This window comes from Barbus barbus, assembly GCF_936440315.1.
Source record: "Barbus barbus genome assembly, chromosome: 8".
NCBI classification, from domain to species: domain Eukaryota; kingdom Metazoa; phylum Chordata; class Actinopteri; order Cypriniformes; family Cyprinidae; genus Barbus; species Barbus barbus.
Window position 1 is genome coordinate 15,940,852 of NC_136736.1, and position 27,062 is coordinate 15,967,913.

The 27,062-nt window shown below is 35.5% G+C and overlaps 1 protein-coding gene across 2 annotated transcripts in view; it reads right to left on the minus strand.

Annotated features, from left to right (window-relative positions):
• The window catches only part of vps8 (VPS8 subunit of CORVET complex), a 147,710-nt gene that overhangs the window by 42,272 nt on the left and 78,376 nt on the right, over nucleotides 1-27,062 (minus strand). For both annotated transcript variants that reach the window (XM_079423477.1, XM_079423476.1), the window contains 11 exons: nucleotides 26,812-26,868; nucleotides 26,644-26,726; nucleotides 25,286-25,370; nucleotides 25,101-25,199; nucleotides 23,016-23,105; nucleotides 22,119-22,165; nucleotides 15,912-16,062; nucleotides 12,471-12,560; nucleotides 8,756-8,938; nucleotides 8,543-8,624; nucleotides 6,463-6,545 (listed from right to left, as the gene is read on the minus strand). In XM_079423477.1, coding sequence (XP_079279603.1) covers nucleotides 6,463-6,545; nucleotides 8,543-8,624; nucleotides 8,756-8,938; nucleotides 12,471-12,560; nucleotides 15,912-16,062; nucleotides 22,119-22,165; nucleotides 23,016-23,105; nucleotides 25,101-25,199; nucleotides 25,286-25,370; nucleotides 26,644-26,726; nucleotides 26,812-26,868 — 1,050 coding nt within the window. The remainder of the gene's footprint in view (nucleotides 1-6,462; nucleotides 6,546-8,542; nucleotides 8,625-8,755; nucleotides 8,939-12,470; nucleotides 12,561-15,911; nucleotides 16,063-22,118; nucleotides 22,166-23,015; nucleotides 23,106-25,100; nucleotides 25,200-25,285; nucleotides 25,371-26,643; nucleotides 26,727-26,811; nucleotides 26,869-27,062) is intronic.

The following is a 27,062-nucleotide window of genomic DNA, read 5'->3' on the forward strand; positions in this document are numbered from 1 at the left end:
TGCCATTCTCGCTCTGTCTGTACAGTGTGCATGAACACGCTGATGATGTATCGTGTCTGCGCGAACCGGGTGCGCAGAGGTATGCAAATACATACGTTGACAGGCAGGTAGGAAAGACAATTAAAATGCTCGGACTGAGCGTTTTGATTGGATGAACATTTCTTGGTCCTACACCTTCCACAGAATATATAAATTTTATTTATTTTTTAAATGACCGATCGTTTCGCTAGATAAGACCCTTATTCATCGTCTGGTATCGTTTAAAGCCCTTTGAAGCTGCACTGAAACTGTCATTTGGACCTTGAACCGTTTGGGTCCCATTGAAGTTCATTATATGGAGAAATGTTTTCAACAAAAACCTTAATTTCTTTTCGACTGAAGAAAGAAAGACATGGACATCTTGGATGACATGGGGGTGAGTAAATTATCAGCAAAAGTTTTTTTAAAAGTGAACTAATCCTTTAATGATTGCTATCTGGATGTGAAGAGACTTTCAACCAGTGTAACAAAAACTGTTTCTGAAGACAATCACCTATTGCACCTTTAATTTGTCAAGTGTATTTACCTAGACTAAGGGAGAAATGACTTAAGTAATTCCCACCGCAGTACCATTTCCACCACATTCAAAATTATATTACGTTTAAGACCATACCGTGGCATAAATTTGCAGTACATTTTTGGAATAAGATGGCTTCTTTGTATAATACATTATTTGATTAGAAATTAAATACAATAATATTTTCTTCACATATTACATATCTCAGGTTACATCTCAAGCATGAAAAAAGTACACTAACTTCACAAAAATATATATTTTAAAATGTAATTTATTCCTGTGATGGCAAAGAATTTTCCGCAGCCATTAATCCTGTTTTTGTGATACTTTTTTCAAGTTCAAAAGAACAGCATTTATTAAAAATATAATAAATAAATAAAAATAAAAATATATATCTTTTGTAAGATTATAAATGTCTTTACTGTCACTTTTGTTCAGTTCAATGTGTCCTTGCTTAATAAAGCTTTTTTTCTCTTTTGAATGAAAGTTTAAATCATGTTCACACATTAAATATGGAAATTATGTTAATTTGACTATTTCTTTAGATCATAGTTTTTATTATGGATTTATTTTACTATTATTATAACATTAACTTTAATAAATACTATAAATATTGTTATAATAATTTTGGTCAAATGTTAACTACATGGTTACAATTTTAATTATTTGATGAACTGTTAGATTTCCTGAATAATATAAAGAAAATAATTTAGCACAGAAAAGGATGAATGAAGAGAAAAGAATTCACTGCAAGAGAATAACTGTCTAAAATAATATCACTTTCTATTTCCAGCAAAACTATTTCACCCTGATCCAAATGGTTCTCATGGTTATCAAGGGCCATGCAGTACGCCACTGGAAGCAACTATAAACCTTCTGTGAGTTGTACAGTACAACTACTGCTTCAGGAAGAGACAGACAGAAAGAAGAGAGATGCTCTAATAATTACTTCAGCGTGCTTGACTCAGATGAGCATCCTTGACTAAACTCATTAATATATATGCATGCCATTCTAGTTGCAGGTGTTATTCAGCCTCCCAAACAGCTATCACTATTCAGACGCCCTGTAAACAAGCTGTAAACAAATCCAAACATCCATGGACAACCAAAAAGAATTTCAATATTGCAATTATATTTATACCCCTTTGAACTTTGGAGAACCAGGATTTACAGTTATCTTATAGAAATATAATGCCCTCTTACACTCCATCCACCCACATATCACAGTGTGTGAGACATGAAAAAGACTGTTATTAAGAGAGATAATATTGTCGTTAAAATGTAGAGAGGCTTTGCTGATGGAAACAACATTTCCAGACATATTCAGACTGACCACAAATGTGATAAAAATGTACATCTTTCTCTCCTCTGACTGCTGTAATGCATTTCTCGAGATATTTTTCTCCTTGTGGGAAGCCAAGTAAATGCAATAGTGGATGATCTAATTTGCCGCTGGACCAAAAGGAAACACAAACATAATATTTGCTTGAGTCTCCCATGTAACTCTAAAGAAGTTCACTCTGCTATATTTTACTTTACTAGTGAAAAGGGATTAAATGCATAGCAAATGAATGTTGGAAAATGAGTGAAAAAAAATCCACATTGAGAGTATTTGGTTCCTCTGATGAACAGAATGATCTCCACTCAGAACGCTATGATCTCAGGAGTCCACATCTTCACATGCCATCTTGTTTTCTAGAAATATCTTTGGCAGATTAAATATTCCATACATTCCAGGTATCAGCTTAAGGTTGGCTATCAACGCAGTCTAACAGATCTAACCAGGGGTGCATTTCCAAAAGCAGCATCAAAAGCAGCAAGTTCTGCTGTTACCAACATAGTTTTAAGATTAGGTGCTTCCCAAAACCATGGCTCCAATGAACATTTGCAAACATCATCACCACCAGCTTGGTCTGGTGCAGACAACCACCCCCTCTCTTATAATTCTGTGGAACAAATTGGAAATAAATTCTAAGCCTTGAATTACACATTAATAACAAATACAACAATAAGCAAACAGTGCGTACAGCTGCAGGTGCCTCTGCCCAGGTGTAAGTGCACATTCAAGATGACACCTGTTGATTATGTAATATATTGATTGCGATCATTTGTTAATATAACTTGATAGGGTTCTTTCTAACCTTTCCTGTTCCTTGTCAGTGGTGCATTTGCATTCACAGCAGCGCACTAATGATTACACGCTGTGAGCAAATGCCATCAAATGTCACCATCAGCAGCCGGGCAGAACCAGAGCTGCTCAGATAGATGCTGAGGCAGGGAGATTAATGAATCAACATCGGCCACAAAATAAGAGACTATTATTAATGAATCATAATGAACATGAACAATGTCAAAAACTATAGTGACAGCAAATGTTTTGTCTTAGATTTACTTTCACTTTAATGTGTTTCTTGGTGATGTACAGTACCGTTCAAAAGTTGGGTCAGTAAGGGATTGCTAATATTTTTAAATGTGTTTTTGAAAGAAACTGTTCTGTTGACCAAGGCTGCATTTATTTGATCAAAAATATAGTAAAAACAGTAATATTGTGAAATATTATCACAATTTAAAATGAGTGCTTTCAATGTGAATATATTTTAACATGCAATTTCATTTCATGATCCTTCAGAAATCATTCTAATATGCTGATTTGCAAATAAAGAAACATTTCTTATTATCAGTGTTGAAAACCATTGCACTGCTTCGTATTTTTATGAAACCAGGATTATTGTGTTCAGTACTGTCTTTACTGATAGTTTTGATCAATTTAAAGGTGCCGTGGCATGAAAATTTCACTTTATGAGGTTTTTTTAACATTAATACGAGTTCCCCTAGCCTGACTATGGTCCCCCAGTGGTTAGAAATGGTGCTAGCCCTGGGTATCCTGCTTCGCCTTTGAGAAAATGAAATCTCAGATGGCCCGATCTGGAATCTTCCCCTTATGTCGTCATACGGGGAAAGGTTACCTCCCCTTTCTCTGCTTTGCCCGCCCATGAGAAAATGAGCTATGACCGTGCGAGGAGAGCACTTTTTTTTTTTTTCCTCGAGAGACATCATGGCTTGCAAACGAGCGAAGCACTGTTCTGAATCCGAGTAATAAACTGCGCATATTAACAGACAAATGATGTTCATATTTAAAAGTCCAAACAGTCAGTAAGCGACAAGTGCTTGGAAACGCTGTTTTTTAAATGATTTATTGATGAGTCTGCTGCTTTAAGGCAAACTGAAAGCGCTGCTTCTCTGCCGCTCGCTGCTCAGAACAGACGCCGAGAGAGACGACACTGCACCGGGAGAGTCAGACCTCGCGCTCGCGGGGCAGTACTGGAGACATCTTACAACTGAATGATAAGGTTTATTTTTGTTGTTGTTTTTTTTTTAAGTCGCTAGGTTTGTTAGTATGTACTCGCTATGGGAAAAAAGCCGCCTAAAGAGTGTGAAAGTCACTAAATATTGTGCTAAAGACGCGCTCGTGTGTGTAGACGCGGGAGCTGATGGCAGCGGGCGGTGGATAATGTTGCTGTCCGCCCAGGTAAAGTCTATGTGTGGGAAACACTGACCGTATCCAGACATAATATTTTAAACTAACCATTCGGAGACGTCCTGCTGTAGCCGCTGAGTTGCAACTACTTCATCCGCTTCTCCATCCGGATCAGATTCTGGGTCAAACTGAAAAGCTTGAACGACTGCGTGTCTACGAGCCATTGCGATACATCCACTGTCAACATTAGCGCATTGTACCGTGGCCGCAAGCTGCAGGCCACACCCACCCTCCACCTTGCGCCGCCTCTCTCCTCCTCATTAGCTTTTAAAGCCACAGACACAGAAATGGCACGTCCTAAGGAAAGCTCATTTTGGGACTGGCTCGTAGTGGCTGAAATTCTGCACCAAGGCTGAATTTCGGGAACGAGACTTCAGATACAGTACTAGGGACCACTTAGGCCTATATAAAAGCATCCAAAAAACAGCATGTCATGGGACCTTTAATGCATCCTTGCTGAAAAGTTAAATATTTTTCACGAAAAAGGGTACTTCAAAATCAAATGCAAACCATTATAATTTTAAAATAAGTTTTTCATTCATTGTGATTGTAATTTAAAAATTATTATTGTATAAGCTCATATGTAAAGTTTTTTCTTATCCTTTGTTTTTCATCCTTTGTATCCTAACTCTACAGTAACTGATGTGTTTTAACATCTTATGAATAGTCATATGTATTTGCGTATTGGCAGCATCTAAAAAAATGTCTAATAAAGGCACTTAAATATTAGGATTTTTTTTTATGATCTAATCTTAAAGGAGAACCGTTTACTCCAAATAACCATTAACAACAACTTTAATACCGGTTTAAAATACAACACGTCGGTTAAGTATAAAAAACATTATCTCTTTAAACTATAACTCTTCATATATGAGCTGAATAAACAATAATAATTTGTGTAAATTACAGTGAAAATGAACTCACTATTTGCATAAATCCTACTACTGTATTAAAAACACAAATTCTAAATTATAAACTAATAGTTTGTAAGTAAGTGCTTTGTAATAATTTGTTACCAAAAAATAAAAAACAGTGTATATTTGCAAACCACAAAAAAAACATAAGCACTGATTCAAAATAAATCACAGAGGTTCTAATGACAGCAGGTTGAAACAGAGTGCTGGTGTAATAGCACTGATAAGGAGGGGGAGAATGGATGATCGATAAGGGAAAGCTGACAGCACTGAATATGTGCAGATGAAAACAGATAAAGGCCTTCCACTGCCCAAAGCCTCAACCGATTCATGAGTTGCGGCATCGATCTCGTGGAGAGCAAAAATGTGTGTGTGTGTTTGAAACAGTTACACAAGGCTCTGAGCTGAAAAGCAAATTTGCTGTTCAGCTTCTGCAGTGTGTCCATCAATTCAAATATGAGAACTAACTGTGGATTCTGAGAAAGCTTGCGACAAAAAAAAAAAATCTAATTTTTAAAGGCTGCATCTGTAGATGCCACTGTAAGCAACTGATCCTAAAGTATTTAACATGATGTAGCATATCCTGCCATACTGAAAAGGTCTGAATCCCTTTGATTCAATTGAACATAATTCAATTGAACATAAATGTCATAAAAATTCAATTGACCATAAATGTCAATATATACTGTACTGAATAAAATTCTAAAAGCAACAGAATATTAGAAAATGTGCTTGTAAATAAAAATAATGGATATTGAGCACAGATTGCATACAATTTCTAATGTAAATATTAAAAAACAATCATAAACACAAAAGATAAAAAAGAACAAAAGTTCAATAAACACTACAATAAATAAAAAAATAAATCAAGTGATAAACAAATATGTACTTTTTGGGGTTCACATAACAATGATACTAGTGTAATAAAAAAAAATGTGTGTCAGTAATCAGTAATTTTAACATGATTCCGATAACCTGAATTGGAATTAAAATATAACAGCAACACACCATAAATTGAAGTGTATAAAACCTATTTCAATTACAGTACAGTGGCATTTTATGATCCATAGTAACTGCACAAACTACATTTTAGGAATCATAACCCTGATGTTTAAAAGTCGGTAGATTTGTTGACATCTCCAGAGCAGTTAAATTCAGAATCTGTGTAAATGTCTGTGAGTGTGTCAACAGTTTTGCTCAAAAAAGAACCAAGGGATTTTGAGCTTGAGCTTGCTACCCTATTGTCAAGTCAGAAGGCTTTAAGTCTTTCCAAACAAATCCCACAAATCCCACAGAACAATAACATCTCACATGTACCACAATCACTGGAACACACTGAGCGACCTCTGAACAAGCACACAATGATTGCCGTTTAGTAACAGGCAGGCATTAAAACAGCCTAGTTTTAAGCTAAACTGCATGAGCTGTTAAAAACAACAAGAGCATGTGCTTACCTGTAGGATGCGCTGAATGATGGCAGGTGGGGCGATAAAACTGGACATGCTGTTTAAGACTATCATAGTGAGCTCTTTTAATGCTGAGGAAAGAGAGACACAATCAGGACTGACTGAGCCCTCAGCTAAATTCATTATACACCAGTGCAAAAATAAAATAAAAAATTGTATGCAAATGTAAATTGCACATAATGCAGTTTTTAAATTACTTATAAATAATAAAACTTCTAGGCTATTTGTTAAAATATATTCAATTACACACTGGCTGTCATAACATGTTTCATAACAGATCAATTTAAACGTACATTAAATAATTAAGACTAACAGGATTAGTAAAATGAGTATACGGTGAAATGCTTATATTCGTGAAATGCTTCTCTAGACTTCATTTCTGAGCTAACGAGCTGTGGACACTGATGACTTGTTGAGGTAAATGAAATGCTACATGACATTTTATTTCCACGCTGTTTTGTTGACGTCTTTCCGTGGTTGAAACACTAATTGAGCGATTACATGAGGCATGAGATGTTCAGTCATGTTTATTCGCGTTAAATCTTGAAAGTACAGTGGAAAGAATGATCTCGTTTACTCGCGCTTCGCTTTGCCTGACTGCACTGCACGTCTGTGGCGCATCATGGCTCAGACACGGGAAGTGGAACTGATCGCGGCGGCTTGAGTCAATGCTTGTGTCGGGTTTATACCAGCACGTTTCTGAACCGTCCCAGAAGCGGCTCTCTGAGGCAATTATACAGCAATCTGTCATGCCACAACAAAGACTCTCAAAACGGCATTTATTATTTGAATTTCCTGGGGGAAAATTAAAAAATAATATACTGTATTCGTTCGGTGCACATGCATACTGAACTGAAACGAAATACCTGTACCGAAACGAAACCGTTACACCCCTAGAAAATAGTAAAAAAAAATTGACATTATTTTTTATCCGTTTTAATTCTTTTAAATTGGCCCTTAGATGTGTTCAGACCAGGACTCTTATCGAAGGTGTGAAGTTTGAGGCAGATCGGACATTGTATGGCTGAGCTACAACTTCTATTCACATGGCGAAACATCAAAGTTTGTCACGCCACCACGGACACGCCCTTTAACGAAAGCTCAAGATCTTCACAATTTAAGTTTGTTACAGCGTAAAACATGCCACTTCCTGTTGCCAGCAGGTGGAGCCATGGCTAGAACTGAATATGGGCATATGTTCAGGACAGGACTGTGAAGTTTGGGGCAGATCAGACATTGTATGCCTGAATTATAACAACTTCCTGTTTCATGGCAAAACATTGAAGATTGTCAGGCCTCCATGGACACGCCCCTTCAACGAAAACTCAAGATCTTCGCAATTTAACATCACAAAGGGCTTTAGATTAGACTGACCAAATTTGGTGTTGATCTGTTCAAATCTCTAGGCGGAGTTCATTTAAATATGACGTCTGAAAATGGCAAAAAACAGCACAAAACTCGCTGAGAAAATTAAAAATAACAGACTTCCTGTTGGGTTTCAGATTTCGTACCGGGGGCCTTTTTTTGTAGGTATTGGTGTTACATGTGTCTACCAAATTTCGCACATGTATGTGAAATTTTATAGGTGGCGCTATCGAGCCATTTAAAAATACTGGACACTTCATTTCCAGCGATATCGTCGACCTGATTGCAAAGACACTATTTAAACTGAACTGAGCTGGATGATGACATCACTGAATTCAATAATGAAATGCCTTTAACTGAAAATCTTTTTTTTTATCTTTTCATTTTACATTATTGACACACTATTTTCCTTTTTGATATTGTGCAGTTGCTTTGACACCATTTACATTGTTAAAAGCGCTATATAAATAAAGGTGACTTGACATTTTGCCACATCCACTTCTGAAACCCCTATCATTTGGAAAAGAGAATTGTTGTCATCATTTCAGAAGTAAGAGAATAAATATCATAGGATGAGAAAGAGGGGTATTTTTATTTTGATGAATATTTATTCTTACAGGGGCATTGGAGTTACAAAGGTTGAGAACTGCTTCTATACTGTGGATAAACTCAAAACTAATGCTTGTGTGTATGTTTGTCTCACCCCCTGAAGTGTGTTTGGTGTCGGCTCCTTTGAGTAGTTTCTGTGGTGACATCATCGCCTCGAGGAGAGGAAACCACAGAGCCTGAGAGTGACAGAAGATTGATGTACACACACAGTGAGAGAGAGAAATATAAAACCGGGAATAAGAAGATCAATACATTCTGTTCATGAAAAACACAGCCCAGGTTGATCAGACAGCGCACACACACACACCTCTCTCTGCTGCTGGTTGAGTCCGTGTGAGCTCCTCTGACACAAAGCAATGATGTCATGCAGAGCTTCTTCCACTCTTTGTAACAGACTCGGCACTTCATCACCTGTCTCCTCCTCCTCACCATCGGGCTTGTCTGCCTCTGAGCCTTCCAGGGCAAGTTTGTGGAGTTTGCCCTTCAGGGTCTGAGAAGCAGAAAACAACATATCGATAGCGCATTTCCACCTGCCCTTTCTGTCTCACCAGGGATATTTAAGACACTGTTCTCTGAAACATCATCTAAATGAGCTGGCCATTTCTGAGGGTGCATTCACACTGGTAGTTTAGTTAGTGTGAATAGAAGTGCCTAGAAACAAGGCACAGTTCGCATGAAAATATGGTAATGTGAAAGCTGCCGTGCAGAACAGAAATAGTACCGGACCTGAGAATATCTGTAGGAGGTGGTCTGAGTTTGCTTGCCCTGGAACTGTGGCGCAATTTGCATGATTATGAAAGCAACTCGGACTCGGGTGTGCATTTGTTCAGGAAGTAAAGTAACCTGTGCAATTTAAGACTTATGAACATGGTTAAATCCATTCTGCAGAATTCCACAATTTTTTATGAAATCTAAATCAGTGCTGCAGATTCTACTATTGCTAACATGATTTCTAGCTTTACATTAGTACAATAAAGGTGTTCAAAAAAATTCAGTTAAACTGAAAGGTGATATCAAACTAATTTTCCGGATTTGGAGAAATCCAGTCATTTCAATACACTGAATGCATGCTTTGCAAGGGACTGCGTTATGCCGAGTTCACACTGCATGATTTTCAAAGTCATCGGATCACCGTTGTTTTCACACTGCACAACTATCTGGGATAGTTACACACTGCATGACTTTACAGTAGGAAGAATCACCGACAACTCTGTCTGATCCGCAAACTACAGCCAAACGCGCACGAGAAGTGATAAGGAAAAAAACGCACGCTGATATTATGGTCTATAAGTCCTTCACGAACACAGAATAATTAACAAAGATGACTTCCTTTTTAACAACATACTACTGCTGGGAAAATTTTATATACACAAATCTAAGCACTTGAAAGTGAAACAAACGTTTTGTGCATTTGAGTTTTTCTAGCCTACAAAAGCCGCCAAAGTGATGAAAAAGAAAAATTCAATAAATCTTTTGTCCTTTATAGAATAATATTATTTCCGGGATTTTATAAATGAAGAGTTCGTTTGCAAAAACAGATAACTCCATCTTTAACAATTCTCAGAAATCATGTTTGTTCCTTGTGCATTCCAATTAATCTCAATCAATCTGCAGTTGGGCTGTTTTGACTGGGTTAAAAATAACAACCCCCCCCCCCCCCCCAGCTAACTAACACAATAAAACACAATAAAAGCAAGATAATAAAAAACACGAGTTATCTGTTTTTGCAAATAAACTCTTCATATGTTTGTGTGTATAAACATATAGCCTATTATATTAGGCAAATATAGGCATATATATATATATATATATAGCCTATATATCTTCTTGTACCTGTTCTGTATATTCTAATGCAAAAATGTACTGATATTGCCACGTTGTTTGTGCATAAGTAATTGTTTAATAAAAAAGAAAAAGAAATTCCTCCCCGAACTTCCCGCTGCCCTGTATCTTGCTCTCTCGTTGGCTGTAGGTCATCGCCGATGTATATTTCAGTCGGAACTCATTTCACACAGCTGGATTATGAATCAACGTATTGCGATTCTCTCAGATCGCGTCTTTGATGATTCGCACTGCGTGATTGTCACTCGCGTGAACAAGCACCGATTTACCTCCGATTTCGGATATTTGTCGGCGATGTCGCAAAACCTGTCTGCGAGTGAAAAATCGCGCTAAAATCATGCAGTGTGAACTTGACATTAGAAAAGAATGTTAGAGATTAAGTATTGTTTTATGCTTTATTAAGTAAACAGAAACACATGTTGGGGTTTAATGTTACGTTATGTTGGACATTTAGAGTTTCTGCATTTATTTAATTTTTTTTGTGGTTACCATTATGATGTCTGTGCTTAGACACTCAATGAGTAATAGCTAGTCTGTGTACTGGCATCAGTCTTTTCTTTTTTGTTCATTATGTACATTGTGTGTAATGATTAACACAGCTGCTTGTTTAAGCACAAACCCCGGTAAATTATTAAAAAACGATTTGGTCCCACATGAGAAAATTTAGTTGACAAATGTAATTCAGTTGAACATAAATTGGCCTAAATTGTGTACAAAACATATTTATTTGGACTGAACTAAATCAAATTGTGTGTAAAACCTTTCCTAAATTAAGTAAGGGTAATAAATAATTTTTTGGGGTTTAGCATGATCTTAATTTCGCGTAAGGGTGATAGATGGTATGAAAGTGACTTCTGTGTGAGATGTATCAATAATGTGAAAATGATCAAAAATGGCCTTTTCAAACCCACTGCTACTGACTTTTCATATTATTATAAAATATTATCTGTGGATTAATTTGCTGTACAGCCAATTAGGTTGCATTTACAATGTAATGGATGCACAGATCTCGTATTTTGACATTTTGATTTTCTTTGTCCTGTCTTTTACATTTACTTAAGACAAGCAGTTTACTTCATTACTTCACCAAAATGGGCATTTTGAGCAAGAAGTGGATTTGATTGTTCCATTTCGCAAATATTTTACTATGATGTGAGAGCACTCCTAGCTGAGTATGCAGTCTCTGAAGTAGCGTTACTTACACATTAATATAAGGTCATACAACATGGCGATTCTCAGTAAATGGTGACGACATGGGGCTAAAATCTGTAGCAAAGTATTTTGGTGATTTGTAAGTAGATCCTCTAATAACATTTGCCAGACAGTATCAGTGAAATTCTATTTCCGTGGTATAAAGCGAAGATAGTCCTGGTCTTCATTAAGCATTTATTTGTAAACATCCTGTCGTTGATGTTTAAGTGCCTGTAATAAGATCTGCTGACTGGACCACTCTCCTTAGCACTTTGTACTTCAGGGCAGCTCCCACACCAGACTCTGATATGCCTAGTCAGGACGCATACACTTACAGATGCTGACCAGGATGTGATGGCATGCCAAACTTCTCTAATTTGTGCAGAAAATCCGCTGACATGCTATTCTGACCACAAAGCTGGTGTGACAAGATCAGGTTAACTTCTCTGTGATGGTTATTCTTTACATACATACTTTATTTTATTACTTTGTTCTTGTTATTAAAATATCAGGACAGTTTTATACTATTGGGCTAGTTTAGAAACCCATCTGTGTTAGATAAAGAGCTGTTTATGTAATAATAATACATATTAGAGCTATATTTACAAATATCCCAGCTCTGCCAAGCTTTATAATGGCAGTGAATGACTGATGAGATTTTGAAGTCCAACAAAGTGCATTTATTGAACGAATGATGAATGAATGAAGGAATTATTTCCCCACCTGTAGCCATTTAGAGTACTTTTTATAATGGATGGATGCACTTTATTATCTCAACACCCATTCACTGCCATTATAAAGCTTAGAAAAGCCAGGGCATTTTTTAATATAAATCTGATTGTAAAAGAAGAAAGTCTTTTACACCTACGATGACTTGAGGGTAAATTATGGGGCACTTTTTATTTTGGGTGAACTATCCCTTTAAAGCAAGCATGGATCCTCTTGTTTCCGAATCTACTGCAGACTTATGTGGTGTGATGAGCTCAAACCTGTAGCAGCACTTCAAAAGCTCCCTGCACATCTCCTTTCCTCTCCAGCAGGTAGGCAGTGGCCTCATGCAGCTTGTGTTTCTCTGTGATCTATGATTAGACAAGACAGAGATAAGCCTGTCAATTGTGTTGCAGTCAAATTGTCAAGATTATCAAGACAAATGATCCACTCCAAGCCGCCCACTGGATGAACACGCTCAGACTCAGACTGAGAGAGTGTTTAGGTGAGATTGTTTGTTTGTGAGAAACCATTTCCATAATGAAACATTCAAACGCATTCTGAAACTAAAGTAAAAAGAGGGTTATGTGGAAGGCAGAGAAACACGAACCGGCATCCATGAATACAGCTGAATCCATGAATACAAAAACAGGGCAGCTGAGAGCTCAGAGAAAAAAAGACAATACAGACTGACAGAAACACAGCTGCAAGCAGATGGATCTAGATATGGAGACATACACAAAGAGTGTTGAAACAAGAATAAGGCAAGATGGCAGGACTTCAGAGCTGCTGTATATGCATGCATGTGTGCAAGGTGTCTGTTCAAATATTTAGCAGGTGCCACTCTTCCTCTGTAACAGTATTGATTCTCTCGGTCTGTCTCAGCGCTTCAGCACAGCAGATATCTCCCCTCCCTCTATTATTCATTCATTCATTCCTTCCTCCAGGCATCTTTCTGCCTGAGCCTGTCAACCGGCACTCTAATTACATCAGTTTGGCAACCTTTACATGCTCTATCAGTGGTTTCATGTTGATTGATTAGAGAGTGTGTGGTATCGTCAACTTGCCATGCCAAACCTGTCTCTGTCTACGGCAATTAGCATCACGCTACTCAAACTGAAGGCTCTCACCCTTTATTGCATTGAAAAAATAGCTGAAATATTCTGAAAATATAATTTTAGCTGAAGAGTCTCCATGCAGAGAATAACCTGAAAAATGTACATTCATCATATAAAATTCCAAGACATTTTTGTGACTTTTAGCATTTATTACATTTCATGCCTTTTCCTTTTTTGCAAATACATTTTTTTTTTTTATACCCAGATACAGTGGGGGAATTTTTTTTTTCGATCCCCTGATGATTTTGTATTTTTGCCCACTGACAAAGAAATTATTAGTCTATAATTTTAATGTTAGGTTTATTTGAACAGTGAGAGACAGAATAACAACAAAAAAATCCAGAAAAACGCATTTCAAAAAAGTTATAAATTGATTTTGCATTTTAATGAGTCAAATAAGTATTTGATCCCCTATCAATCAGCAGGATTTCTGGCTCCCAGGTGCCTTTTATACAGGTAAGGAGCTAATCTCAGCTTGTTACCTGTATAAAAGACAACCTGTCCACAGAAGCAATCAATCAATCAGATTCCAATCTCTCCACCATGGCCAAGAGCAAAGAGTCCAAGGATGTCAGGGACAAGATTGTAGACCTACACAAGGCTGGAATGGGCTACAAGACAATCACCAAGCAGCTTGGTGAGAAGGTGACAGTTGGTGCGATTATTCGCAAATGGAAGAAACACAAAGCAACTGTCAATCTCCCTCGGTCTGGGGCTCCATGCAAGATCTCACCTCGTGGAGTTTCAATGATCATGAGAACGGTGAGGAATCAGTCCTCAACTACACGGGAGGAACTTGTCAGTGATCTCAAGGCAGCTGGGACCATAGTCACCAAGAAAACAATTGGTAACATACTACACCGTGAAGGACTGAAATCCTGCAGCGCCCGCAAGGTCCCCCTGCTCAATAAAGCACATGCACAGGCCCGTCTGAAGTTTGCCAATAATTCAGAGGAGAAATGGGTGAAAGTGTTGTGGTCAGATGAGACCAAAATCCAGCTCTTTGGCATCAACTCAACTCACCGTGTTTGGAGGAGGAGGAATGATGCCTATGACCCCAATAACAACATCCCCACCGTCAAACGTGGAGGTGGAAACATGTACCGTCAGGACCAGGGCATAGAAGCATGCCAGGGCATTGAAAATGGGTCATGGATGGGTATTCCAGCACGACAATGACCCAAAACACACAGCCAAAGCAACAAAGGAGTGGCTCAAGAAGAAGCACATTAGTCCTGGAGTGGCCTACCAGTCTCCAGACCTTAATCTCATAGAAAATCTGTGGAGGGAGCTGAAGGTTCGAGCTGCCAAACGTCAGCCTTGAAACCTTAATGACTTAAGAGAAGATCTGCAAAGAGGAGTGGGACAAAATCCCTCCTGAGATGTGTGCAAACCTGGTGACCAACTACAAGAAATGTCTGACCTCTGTGATTGCCAACAAGGGTTTTGCCATCAAGTACTAAGTCATGTTTTGCGAAGGGGTCGAATATTTATTTATTAAATATTGCATTTTAATTATTTATTAAAATCCAAATAAATTTATAACTTGCTTGAAATGCATTTTTCTGGATATTTTTGTTGTTGTTATTCTGTCTCTCACTGTTCAAATAAACCTACCATTAAAATTATAAACTGATCATTTCTTCGTCAGTGGGCAAACGTACAAAATCAGCAGGGGATCAAATAAATTTTTTCCCCCACTGTACTTGCAGGTTTTATTATGGGAGTCCTATAAAATACACAATACAATTTAAAATTAAAATGTGTGAACATTTTTTATTGAACACTGCATTTATTAAATTACGTGGAAGAGTGTTATAACTATATAAAAGCCTATACTATATCTTCACTTTTCACAATTTTAAAGAGTCGATCCAGATGCATTATGCAATTTGTGTTTAGCATATATTTCCAGGCACATTTAAGCTCATTCATAGAATTTCTTTAATGAACTGGACTCGAAAACAACACAGACAATGTGTGCAAAATAAACAGTCAGCAAGTGCAATGTGTCCCGAGCCTGTATGCAAAATATGCTTTTCAATATGTGCTGCAAAAACTAATTTGAGCTTCTCAATAATAGACAAAACATTTGTGAGCCCTCATATTAGCTCCGTTTAAAAAAACAAACAAGTAAAGCTGGTCCTACACCTGACAAAAAAGGCAAATGAACAAAGTCATGTCAATGAGTGTGACTATGGCATAAAAAAATAGTAAAAACAGAAAGATAAAAGCCCATCTATATTATGTTCTTTCTACATTTAACGCACAGAATTGATTCAAGCCACAAAAACACATACTTAATGAAAAATGTCAGGTACACAATCTTCCAGCCATGTTTTCAGACTTTTTCTGATTTTTGTGGAATCCTGTGGAATATGTTACATGGAGCTGAAAGTAATGCCCTCTTTTTGGTAGCTGAAAGCATCAACAAATTATCTCAGATATAAAAATAAAAAATGAACTGATGGATGGATAGAAACATACAACGTGAAGGGGATTTTTAGAGCTTTCAATGCCACAGGATGCAGCTGTCTATATGAAGGCAGCAGACCATAAGGCACCAACAGTCGATATGTGTATATGAGGTTCATTGATTTATACCTGAATGGCCTCCTCCAGTCGGTAATCCTGAGAGGTCTTAAGGAAGGCGGTGACCTGCTGAGGACTGAACTGGCACAGTAGGTCCACTAAGAGCTCATGAAGATCTGGACCCAACTTCAAGACAGTGTGAGGATTCAGACCCTCTCTGGAGCTGTTACAGAAAAAGAAAACCATAAATCATGTGAAATTAATCTAGACTAGAGGAAACGTGTAAAAAGACCGTATGAGTCATTATAAATAATCAGTAATTATGTCCTCACTGAATGCAACAAATGCCTCGTTTATAGTGGGTTTTATTGTTTTAGTCTCGTCGCTCCGGGACAATCATAACACACTAGATAGCTAGCCAATCAGAGCACACCTCGCTTCTCAGAACAATGACCTTTGTAAAAGTTGGCGCGTTTCAGAAATGCGGAGCATAGAGGAGCAACAATAATGTACAGTATGTGGAAAATTATGTGTTTTTATAACCTCGAACCATGTAAACACATTGCATCACAAATATATATATTTTATAATTACAATTGAAAATAACAGATTTCTACATTAAAATATAATTTATTCCTTTAAAATATAATTTATTCCAGGATTCTTTGATGAATAAAAAGTTAAAAAGACCAGCATTTATTCAAAAATAGAAAGCTTTTCTAACAATATAAGTCTTTCCTACCACTTTAAAAAAAAAAAAAAAAAATTAACACACCCTTGCTGAATAAAAACAATTTACTGACCCCAAACTTTTTAATGGTAGTGAATACTGTTCCAAAAGATTTCTATTTTAAATAAATGCTGTTTTTTTTTTCCTTTTTATTTATCAAAGAATCATGAAAAAAGTATCACAGCTTCCAAAAAAATATTAAGCCGCACAACTGTTTCCAATATTGATAATAAATCTGTCACACTTCGTAGGAGCAAGGGAAACGAGGAGGAGTGGGAACTCTTCAGACATATACTTTTATTGAGCCAAACTCAGGGAATGACAATAGCAGAATGACAAGCAGACATTCTGAGAATAAACGCTGGGGAAAACTAGATAATTAATGAAACACGGCTGGAGACTAATAACTAATGAGAACTAAACTAGAACAGGAAACAGGAACTAGACCAAATATGGGCACGAGAGGAGGGGAAACAAGACACAGGACTGACAAAATCAGCATATTAGAATGTTTTCTGAAGCATCATGTGACAGAAGACTGGAATAATTTGCAACACAGGAATAAATTATATTTTAAAGTATATTATTAAAATAAAAAAATATTATTTTAAATTACAATAATATTTTCACAATATTACAGTTTTTTTCTGTATTTTTGATTAAATAAATATAAATCTTACTGATCCAAAACTACACAGTATATAAATATCCTATAAACATACTGTGAAATATATAGGTGTTTTAGGCCAGTCCATCCAATCCTAAAACTGTCTGTCTCTCCTGGGGAAAAGAAGTCTCTTTTCACAGAGCTCCAAATGGAAATCTTGCGTGATTTGTGCATACCCCTCTTGCTCTCTTTCTTTCTCAATCAAGTTATCATGTAGAGTGCTTTTCTCAGACCTCATTCATAGCCAAGCTCTCAAATCAAAGCCCAATCAGCCACCATCCTGCTGCATGAGGCATGTGAGAGAGAGCACATCCTCATGTGAGACGTACTGTTCTACTCTGGTAAGGCTCTGTCATAAAACTATGAGGCATATGAGAATAATGATGACATGTAGTATATGAAGTGGTCAAAATCACACAGAACATAAAAATTGTGGATTCTGAAAGCACACTGTAGAATTACAACAAAATAACGCAGAATACTGATTTATACAGTATACACATTCTCTGGCAGGTGTTTTTCTATCCAAGTGACAGTGAATGCGGTTTATTTTTAAACACTAGAGTACAGATCGGTAGAATAGATTAAAAAGTTGAGCAAACAATGATAGACTTTTCATTTTATCTGTAACTATCTCTTTAAGAGAGAGTAGGGAAAGATGCGTCAATGGGCGTCACCATGTAATGTAGCAAACTTTGCATATTTCTGTCATAGAACCAAATCTCTCATGGCTGGTAACATACATTTTTACATCATAGCAAACGTATCCATGTATACTAATATACAGAATACCATACATGTTGGTGAATTGCCAATGGGAAAAAAAGAAAAACGTCAACATCTGGATAAAGAATGGCCATTAATTATTTAATAATTAATTTTTTTACCCCAAATGCTAGCTTTGGAGTAGTTTTTTCCTCATTTATGATCATATTTTGATTTGAAATGTAAGTCGTTCACATATTGTCCAAATCAACGATTCAACCAAACCATTTTTCAGAAGTCATATTTCTAAGGCTGTGTTAAATACTTTCCAATTACACTTTACAGAGAATTAGTTTTATTGTGTTCTAATTTCATCTTGCCAAGAGGAAGTAAACCTTAAGTAAAAAGTGGCACAGCTTATGCCGCTCTCCTGAAAGTGTTAAAGTTTCTGCCAGAAGGTATAGTCACAGATGAGTTATTTTTACAGTGAAGTCTGTAGTGTGTTTATCACTGTTATCATCACAACTACCCTAAATGAACTCAACTATGCAGTCCAAGATGAGGCTCTGTGACAAATTGAGATGGGAGATTCCTAAGGACAGGAAGATCGTGAGGTGAAACATGCTTTGAGGCTTGGCCTGAGAGGAGACAGCAGTCACATGGGGAGGACAGAGTAAATTCAGATGTTCTTCCATAGATGAGTTTTGGCCCTGAGGTGCCATGTGTCCTATAAAGGGCACTGCAGGTCAGCAGCGTTGTAGCTCTGAGGGTCTGCCATGACGCGGAAATGAGCAAGCACTGATGTGTGACTGTGTCTGAAACTAAAAAAAACTGTGAATCTGGGCCGAGGTGAATGTGTAACAATCCAAATATAGATTTTTAAACATTTTCAGTAATAACGTAAGAAAGAAGTTTCTACGCACTTGCAAATGTGTTCTGCATGGGTTTTAGCCAGTTTCTTACTGGCTTAAGTTAAAGTTACAGTGAAACAGAATGAATGACAGATCTTTTCTTCTTTATCGTGAAACATACCAAGTACAACGAAATCAAAAAATAGGGTGGAAACTTTTTCTATTGTTTGAGATGTGGGCATTGCACTCAGAAATGGAGGCAAACATAAACGCAAGCTTTCAATTGATTATAAGAAATTATTTCAGAAGTCCAGCAGAGATTTTTTTTTTATTAAAAATTACAGTCGTTTACAATAAAAATAATAGAATGCATTAAAAATATATATTTTATTCATGCTGACTTCAAAAGAACCCATCATCATCATGTGTGTGTAAATACGATAAGTTAATTATTATTTTCATGTTATGGCTGATAACCAATAAACAAATTACACATTAGGGAATACATATTAACTACAAATTAAGAGTTTTACCTCAATAAACTCCCAATTTGCTGATTTTTGATAGAAAGGTAGTTGGGTAACACTTTAGAATAGGGAACGCTTATTCACTATTAACTTATTCACTATTAAAAAATGTAACTAATTAACTATGACTTTTCCCTCAATAAATTCCTAATTTTCTGCTTATTAATAGTTAGTGCGGTAGTTGTTAAGTTTAGGTATTGGGCAGGATTAGGGATGTAGAATAAGGTCATGTAGAATAAGGCATAAATATGTGCTTAATTACTACTAATAAATGCTAATATTCTAGTACCCGCAACCTTTGGATTACGAGTCCGACTCTCTAACCATTAGGCCACGACTTCCCTTTAGGTTAAGGGACCTAGAATATGGTAATGTGAAATAAAGCATTAATATGTGCTTTTACAAGTACTAATATAAAGCCAATATGATAATATGCATGTTAATAAGCAACTACTGAATAGTGTTCCCTAATCTAAGTTGGGTTGCATTAAAGGTTCAATCCTTGCTATTAACAAATCATTAACTACGACATTTGCCTCAAATAAACTCCTAGTTGTTCTGCTTATTAATAGTTAGTAAGGTAGTTGTTAAGTTTAGGTATTGTTTAGGATTAGGGATGTAGAATATGTTCATGCAGAATATGTGACTTATAAGTACTAATAAACAGCCAATATGTTACTTATAGGCATGCTAATAAGCAACTAGTTAATACTGAGAATTGGTCCCAATAATCCAGTGTTACCCTAAATTGTTACCAAAAAAAAATTGAATTAAAAAACTGTTTAAAATCCTACAGTATAAATGAATTTAAGCATTACAACGTAAACTAATGCACTGTTTTTTAAGATTTGCTGATGACTACATTTCACAGAATTTAAAATTACTTTTCAGATTGACTTCAAATGAATGACAGCAAAAGTAATCTACAGGTAAAACATTTCCACCTACTTACGTAAACCTTGTATAAGTAAAAAAAAAATCTGATACCAACTGATTACTTATGTGGTAACGATGTATTGTGCATTTCTAATATCGTGGTTTTAGACTCAACAGATGTTTTTCAACAGATGTTATTGTCCGCCAGGTGAAAAGTCTGATGACTGAAAAATTCTCTTCAGATTAAAACAAATTAATCAATTTTCTCCACCAGTCATCCAATCAGAAAAATCTCACAGTAAAATGCTATATTGCAAGAAGGTCTGCTCTTCTCTGTTATCCTCAGTTCAGCTGTGCAAAGACTACTGCACTGAAAGACTGTCCTCCTCTCTGTTTTATAACTACATGCCGTCAACAGCAGCATGTACAAAACTCACTACAGATACTGATCTTAATCCTTGAGTCCTGTTTGCCAAGGGCAGCAGAAGAAAGACACAAACTAAAATGTGGGGGCTGGGCGTAATGGACTCCAGGACAATATATAGGGTACAAGCGAATTAAATACTAGGTCTAGATAAATGTATGTGTGGGAGAGGTCATATGAGAAAAAAGATGAAGGAACCATGCTTAAAACAGAGATAGATGGTGACAGAGATGGCTGTTATTTTGATGGAAGACTGCACCTGCTCACTAATAATCACATACGTTTTACATGAGCAATATTGTTGTCTGATTAATATTAATGACAAAATAGACAGTGCAGGTATACTTAGCTACATTTACACTGCAAGCCCTAATGTATAGAATACATATTTAAAAAAAAACAAATTAGATGCAGCTTCTTTACTGCAAGGCATTTCAGCCCTAGTCCTCTGGTATTTTCAATAAAAACATTTCTATGCAAAGTTTGATATAATTCAAACTAAAACAATAACCCAGATGCACAAAAATAATATATGCTGAATAGTCTCTAGTTATAGATCCCTCGCAGTCTAGTTCTCATTTGTGTCTCATTAAATGATGTAGGGACAACATATATACACAACCTTTCAAAAGTATTGAATAATTAAGGCTGTATTTATTTGAACAAAAATATAGTATAGAAAGTCATATTGTGAAATATTATAATTTAAAATTACAGTTTTCTGTTTGACTATATTGTCAAATTAAATATACTACTGTGATGCGAAGCTGAATTTTTCATAACCATCCAGTAGGGTAAGATAAAAAAAAAGAAAAAAAGAAATAAAAAGATTTTACTTTTATGCAACAAGTTCAAATAGATGCCTATTTTTTTTTTCTTTCTATTCATCAAAGAATAAAAAAATTCAAAAAATTCACAAAAATATTAAGCAGCATAAACTCTTTCAAACATTGATAATAATAAGAACCATTATGGAGAACCAATAATAATTAATAATGTTTGAGCAACATAACAGAATGATTTCTTTACGATCATGTGACACTGAAGACGGGAGTAACTGCTGCTGAAAATTTGCATCACAAGAATAAATTCTACTTTAAAATCTATTGCAACAGAAAAATATTTCAACTTTTTACTGTATTTTTAATCAAATAAATGCAGCCTTGATATGCAGAAAACACTTATTTCAAAAATATATAAAAATCATATTCCAAATAATTATTCAAACATTTGGGTAGTTTAAGTAAATAATTTTTATGGCCAGTATTTAAAGTTGACCTGCCTTTTTATAGGTTTGCGTGGATGGTAAGGAAACAAAAAGAGAATGAATGGTAAAAAGTGATTCTCTGCTAGCCCTGGAGAGAGATCTATGAGGTGTGAAACTTTAACTGCACACCATCACATCATTACAAAAAAACAGCACAACAGACAGCAGGCACGTAAAATGAAACAAAACTGCAAAATAGAGACAGTGTTACAGAGAGTGCTGCTATTATTACCTGGGGTTCAGGAGACACTTCAGAAACTGGAACACCAAATAGTCGTCCTAAAGACAGAGAGTTCAACATCAAAATATAGTTCACTTTCAAACAGATTGCAGTCATGTCAAATTATAACTTGACATCTTCTATGTCAAATCGCAATGTATTGCAATTCTTATTCAACTGCTCAAATACTACAGCCAGATACTGTGCCTAGCATTTTCCTTTTGCCATTACTTGTACTTTATTTTGAGATAACTATGTTTGTAAGCAGAACACCATTTTTCATCTCCATTGACATAAAATGATTAAACCCTGAGAGCATGATGTTATGGGTCTGGCTTGTGCTAGTAAAAATCTGCTCAGTTTGACCACTAGTGTTCTTGTCATCGTTAATTTACCCAATGCTCCAGACTTTAATGAACTACACATCATTAAAACAGCATTAATGTTATTCTCACACTAGTCTTTTACTGTGAAAAAAAAAATCCCTTAACACTTGTTTATTTTCTCCCCATTTCCCTCATATCTTCTTCTCATCGGCACATATGTTTGCACAAGCAGTCTTTTCAATTAGCACCTTTCTGACAGTGTGCGAGAGATAACGCAAACCCAATTACACACAGCACTGCAGATAGAGCCTAATCCATTTACTGATACACACACACGCATGGGCCTCAAGGGGGCCTCTTCTTTCTCACACACTTTCACTGACACTATCTTAAGATGAGTGAATAGGAGCCCAGCCAATGCAACACATATATTTACAGTTACACACACGAAAACGGAGAATCAAATACTGACAGGGTCCTTTAGAAACGCTTTTCTTAACAGTCCAGCCTTTTGGAAGATAAACTGTGTGTGCAACATCAAGTCAACAGAGAGAGAGCTCTGACACACGGCAATGCAGCATACCTGCAGAGATGTGATGATAGACTTCACCTTGTCTGCAAAGTGCACTGCAACTAGCTCTGCTGTCTTAGCTGAGTTAATGCTGACCAGATCCTGCAACAGAGAAACAATGGCATACCAGTGAGCATTCATAACATCAGCCAATCCACCAGAGTAGCATTTTCTTAGTATTAGTTGGGTCCTAAGGTCTAATAGTAAAAACATTTTTCCATTCTTCTTTATTACAAATAATATTGTTGGCATAACAATCTGAATTAAAAGCTTCATCAAAATAATGTGAATTTCAGAATTTCTGTATGCTGCTTCAACCCTGTAAATCCTGACATATAAAAAGTAAAAGTTTTTGAACAGTAAGATTTTTAATGTTTTTTTAAAGAAGTCTTTTCTGCATTTATTTGATTCAAAGTACAGAAAAAAAAAACTGTGAAATTTTGAAAAAAACATTTTACTATTTAAAATAAAAGTTTTCTAATCGAATATATTTTAAAATGTAATTTATTCCTGTGATTTCAAAGCTGTAAGCTGAAAAGCATTTTTAAGCATCACTACTCCAGTCTTCAGTGTTGATTTGCTGTTCAAGAAACATTTATTATTATTATCATCACTATTTAAAACAGCTGAGTACATTTTTTCAGGATTCTTTGATGAATAGAAAGATCCAAATATCAGCATTTATCTAAAATAAAAACCTTTTGTAAAATTATACAATTATACATGACTATACCATTCCAAAACTTGGAGTCAGTGTAATTTTTTTTAAATAGAAAATTAATAGAAAATTACATTTTAATAGAAATTAATACTTTTTAGCAAGGATGCTTTAAATTGATCAACAAGGATGAGACAGACATCTATAATGTTACAAAAGATTTTTATTTCAGATAAATGCTGTACTTCTGAATTTTATTTTCTTCAAAAGAAACTTGAAAAATTTATTATTTTTGAGCAGAAAATCAGAATAATAGAATGATTTCTGAAGGATCATGTGATTGGAGTAATGATGCTAAAAATTCAGCTTTGAAATCACAGGAATAAATTACATTTAAAAATATATTCAAATAGTGTTAAAAATATTTTTATAAATTAATATATATATATATATATATATATATATATATATATATATATATATATATATATATATATATATATATATATATATGTGTGTGTTTTTGCTGTACTTTGGACCAAGAATGCAGGCTCGGTGAGCAGAAGAGACTTCTTTAAAAAACATGAAAAGTCTTACTGTTCAAACAATTTGAATGGTAGCGTATGTGTTATTTGTTGTTATATCAGTCTTACAGCTCTTATAGCTTGATATAGTAAGATTATGGAGGGAACAAATAGCTGAGAAAAATGGTGCAGATGCTGATATTTATTACAAAAATATGCAATTTTGTACAGATGCTGACATATATATGACCAAAAATTAAGATTAAATTCTGCAGATTTTAATGTAAACCAATGAGAGCTTTATATCAGTATATGGACTACTTGCATACAATGGTATAAATATCAGATCTCCAAATACTATGTCTTAGTAAGGTAATATTTTAATGCTTACTTTTATAATCAAAGCTCTGTAGTTTCAAAACGTACAGTATAATGCAATACAGTGATGACTGAGAGATGAACAAATAAACATTCCTCAAAAGCCATTTTTGATACATTTGAACATTTCATTTTTTCCTAAAAAAATAATGTATGATAATCAAGTAAACCTAAGTTGCTTCAGTCCAGTAACTGTTCATCTTGAAATATTATTAATATTATTATTCTTGCATTAACTTTATAAAAATCAGTAAATATTTCAAAGCAAAAAGTCAAGTGAATCACAACCTGAAGGTTTTTAAACCCAGACTCAACTGAAAGGCAGTCACAAATAATTCAATGGCATTGACAGATGTTTAGAGCTCTCTATTTTAACAATCAGAGTAAGTCATGTGGACAAAGACCATTGACTGAACAAGATGAGAGAGAGAAGGGTCTGATGAGATTAGGGTCTGAAATTAGCTTTCTGAAGCCAGAGCTCGCTCTACCTGGAGTGTGCTGAAGGGGACAAAGCATTTGAAGCCTTATTTGACTCACCTTGATGTGTTGAAGGGCTTTGACCCACACCAGCTGTTTCTCCTCTGAGCTGTAGCCAGGCATGGACAGGATGTTATGGATGTAGTTGAAGAGCTCCTCCTGGAGTTCGAGATAAAGATTTAGTACAGGAATAACAAGAGTGACAAGAAAGAAAAAAGTGAAATGGATAGATTAAGGCTGAGTACCTTTCTCAAAGGGTCTTTCAGGTAGCAGTCAACAATTTTGTCGTAAAGGTGCTTTTTGTCATACATAAACTCGCAGATCTGATAACTGAAACAGCGAAAACAAAACAACAACACTGACTAATGAGTAATAATAACAACAAAAAGGTTTGCTCTTCAGTAGATTCTCAAAGTCTTCACCTTGAGGAAATCAATATGATGCATTGAATAGAAGTTGGTAGAATTATTATTGATTTAACCTTCTAGCTTTTGAAGTCTTGCTTAGAGTGGATCACTATGTTTCCTTGGTACTTACCATGCAATTATTTTTTGGACCATTAATTTTTTTTCCCTACATTTCAGGACAGTTAACCACATTTTCACCCCTTTATCCTTAAAGGTAATTCTCATCACTTTAATGCAATGTTTTACTGTAATATAAGGAACAAATACCACAAAACAAAGTTAGTTTGTTTTAAATCAGAAAAAAAAAATAAAGGCAGTGCAACAACTAAAACCATGATATACACTATTATTCAAAAGTTGGGATTGGTAATATTTTTCATGTTTTGAAACAATGCAAGTCTCTTCTGCTCACCAAGGCTGCATTTACAATATCTGATAAATAAATTCAGTCAATACATAAATATGAAGAAATATTACAATTTGAAATAATTGTTTTCTATGAGAATATATGTTAAAATGTAATTTATTTGTGTGACACAAAGCTGAATTTTCTGCATCATTACTCCAGTCTTCGGTGCCACATGACCCTTCAGAAATCAGTCTAATATGCTGATTTGCTGCTCAAGAAACATTTCTTATTATCATCATTGTTGAAAACAGTTGTACTGCTTCATATTTTTGAAGAAACTGGGTTTTTTTTAGGATCTTGTGAATGATCAAAAGATCAACATCTATTTTATTGTTTGTAACAATGCATATTACATAATCTTTATGCAGAATATTATTTAAGTAAAATATAATTCCATATTTCTTTCTTTTGATTCCAGGGTGAAATATGATCTGGACATGGTCTTGACTGGTTTCATGATGCTCATCTATGCGAACTTCAGTAATTTTTACAAGAAAATATCTAACTAATATTAATGTATCTGAAACAGAAATGTTCTATAACAGTAACCTAATTAAGGAGCATATTAGTGAGTTGACTCTACAAAGTAAATCTAATTTATCAACCAGATTTCCAGAGAATAATTAAATATATGTCTCCTCAAATCATACGCCGGGCCGTTATAAATTATGAGATTGACCTTATTGTTCAAAACATTTTTTGACTATGAAGTTAAAAGACTTCAGCTGTACATTTGTTTGGTGGATGAAGCAAATCTGCTCTGCTTTCTGATTGGAAGATATCTTACAATTCTGCCTTCTCTGCAAGGTCAAGGAGACGCCCCTCATCAAACTGAACCACGCCACCAACCTGCAGCAGCTCCAGCAGAACCTGACACATGTGAAGATCATACGATCAATTAATTAATGTTTTCGAAAATCCTGAGTAAAATTAAAGATGGTTTATGTGTTCCTACCTGCTGTCTTTCTGTATGTCTAGAGCCATCATCTGGACTACATAGAAACTCTAGAACCTGCAAAAGAATGAGCAAAAGATAAAAAAAACACTTCAACAAAACATCTTTTCAAATAAGAAAGGCAGAATAATTCTAAAATCACAACTGTTAGCTTCCCTGTCGGTAGACGAAAAGCTTCCAGACTGGTTTTAAATTGACGCAATACAATTAAGAACAGGCCCCAACGCAGGGTGCAAAATCCTGAACTATTT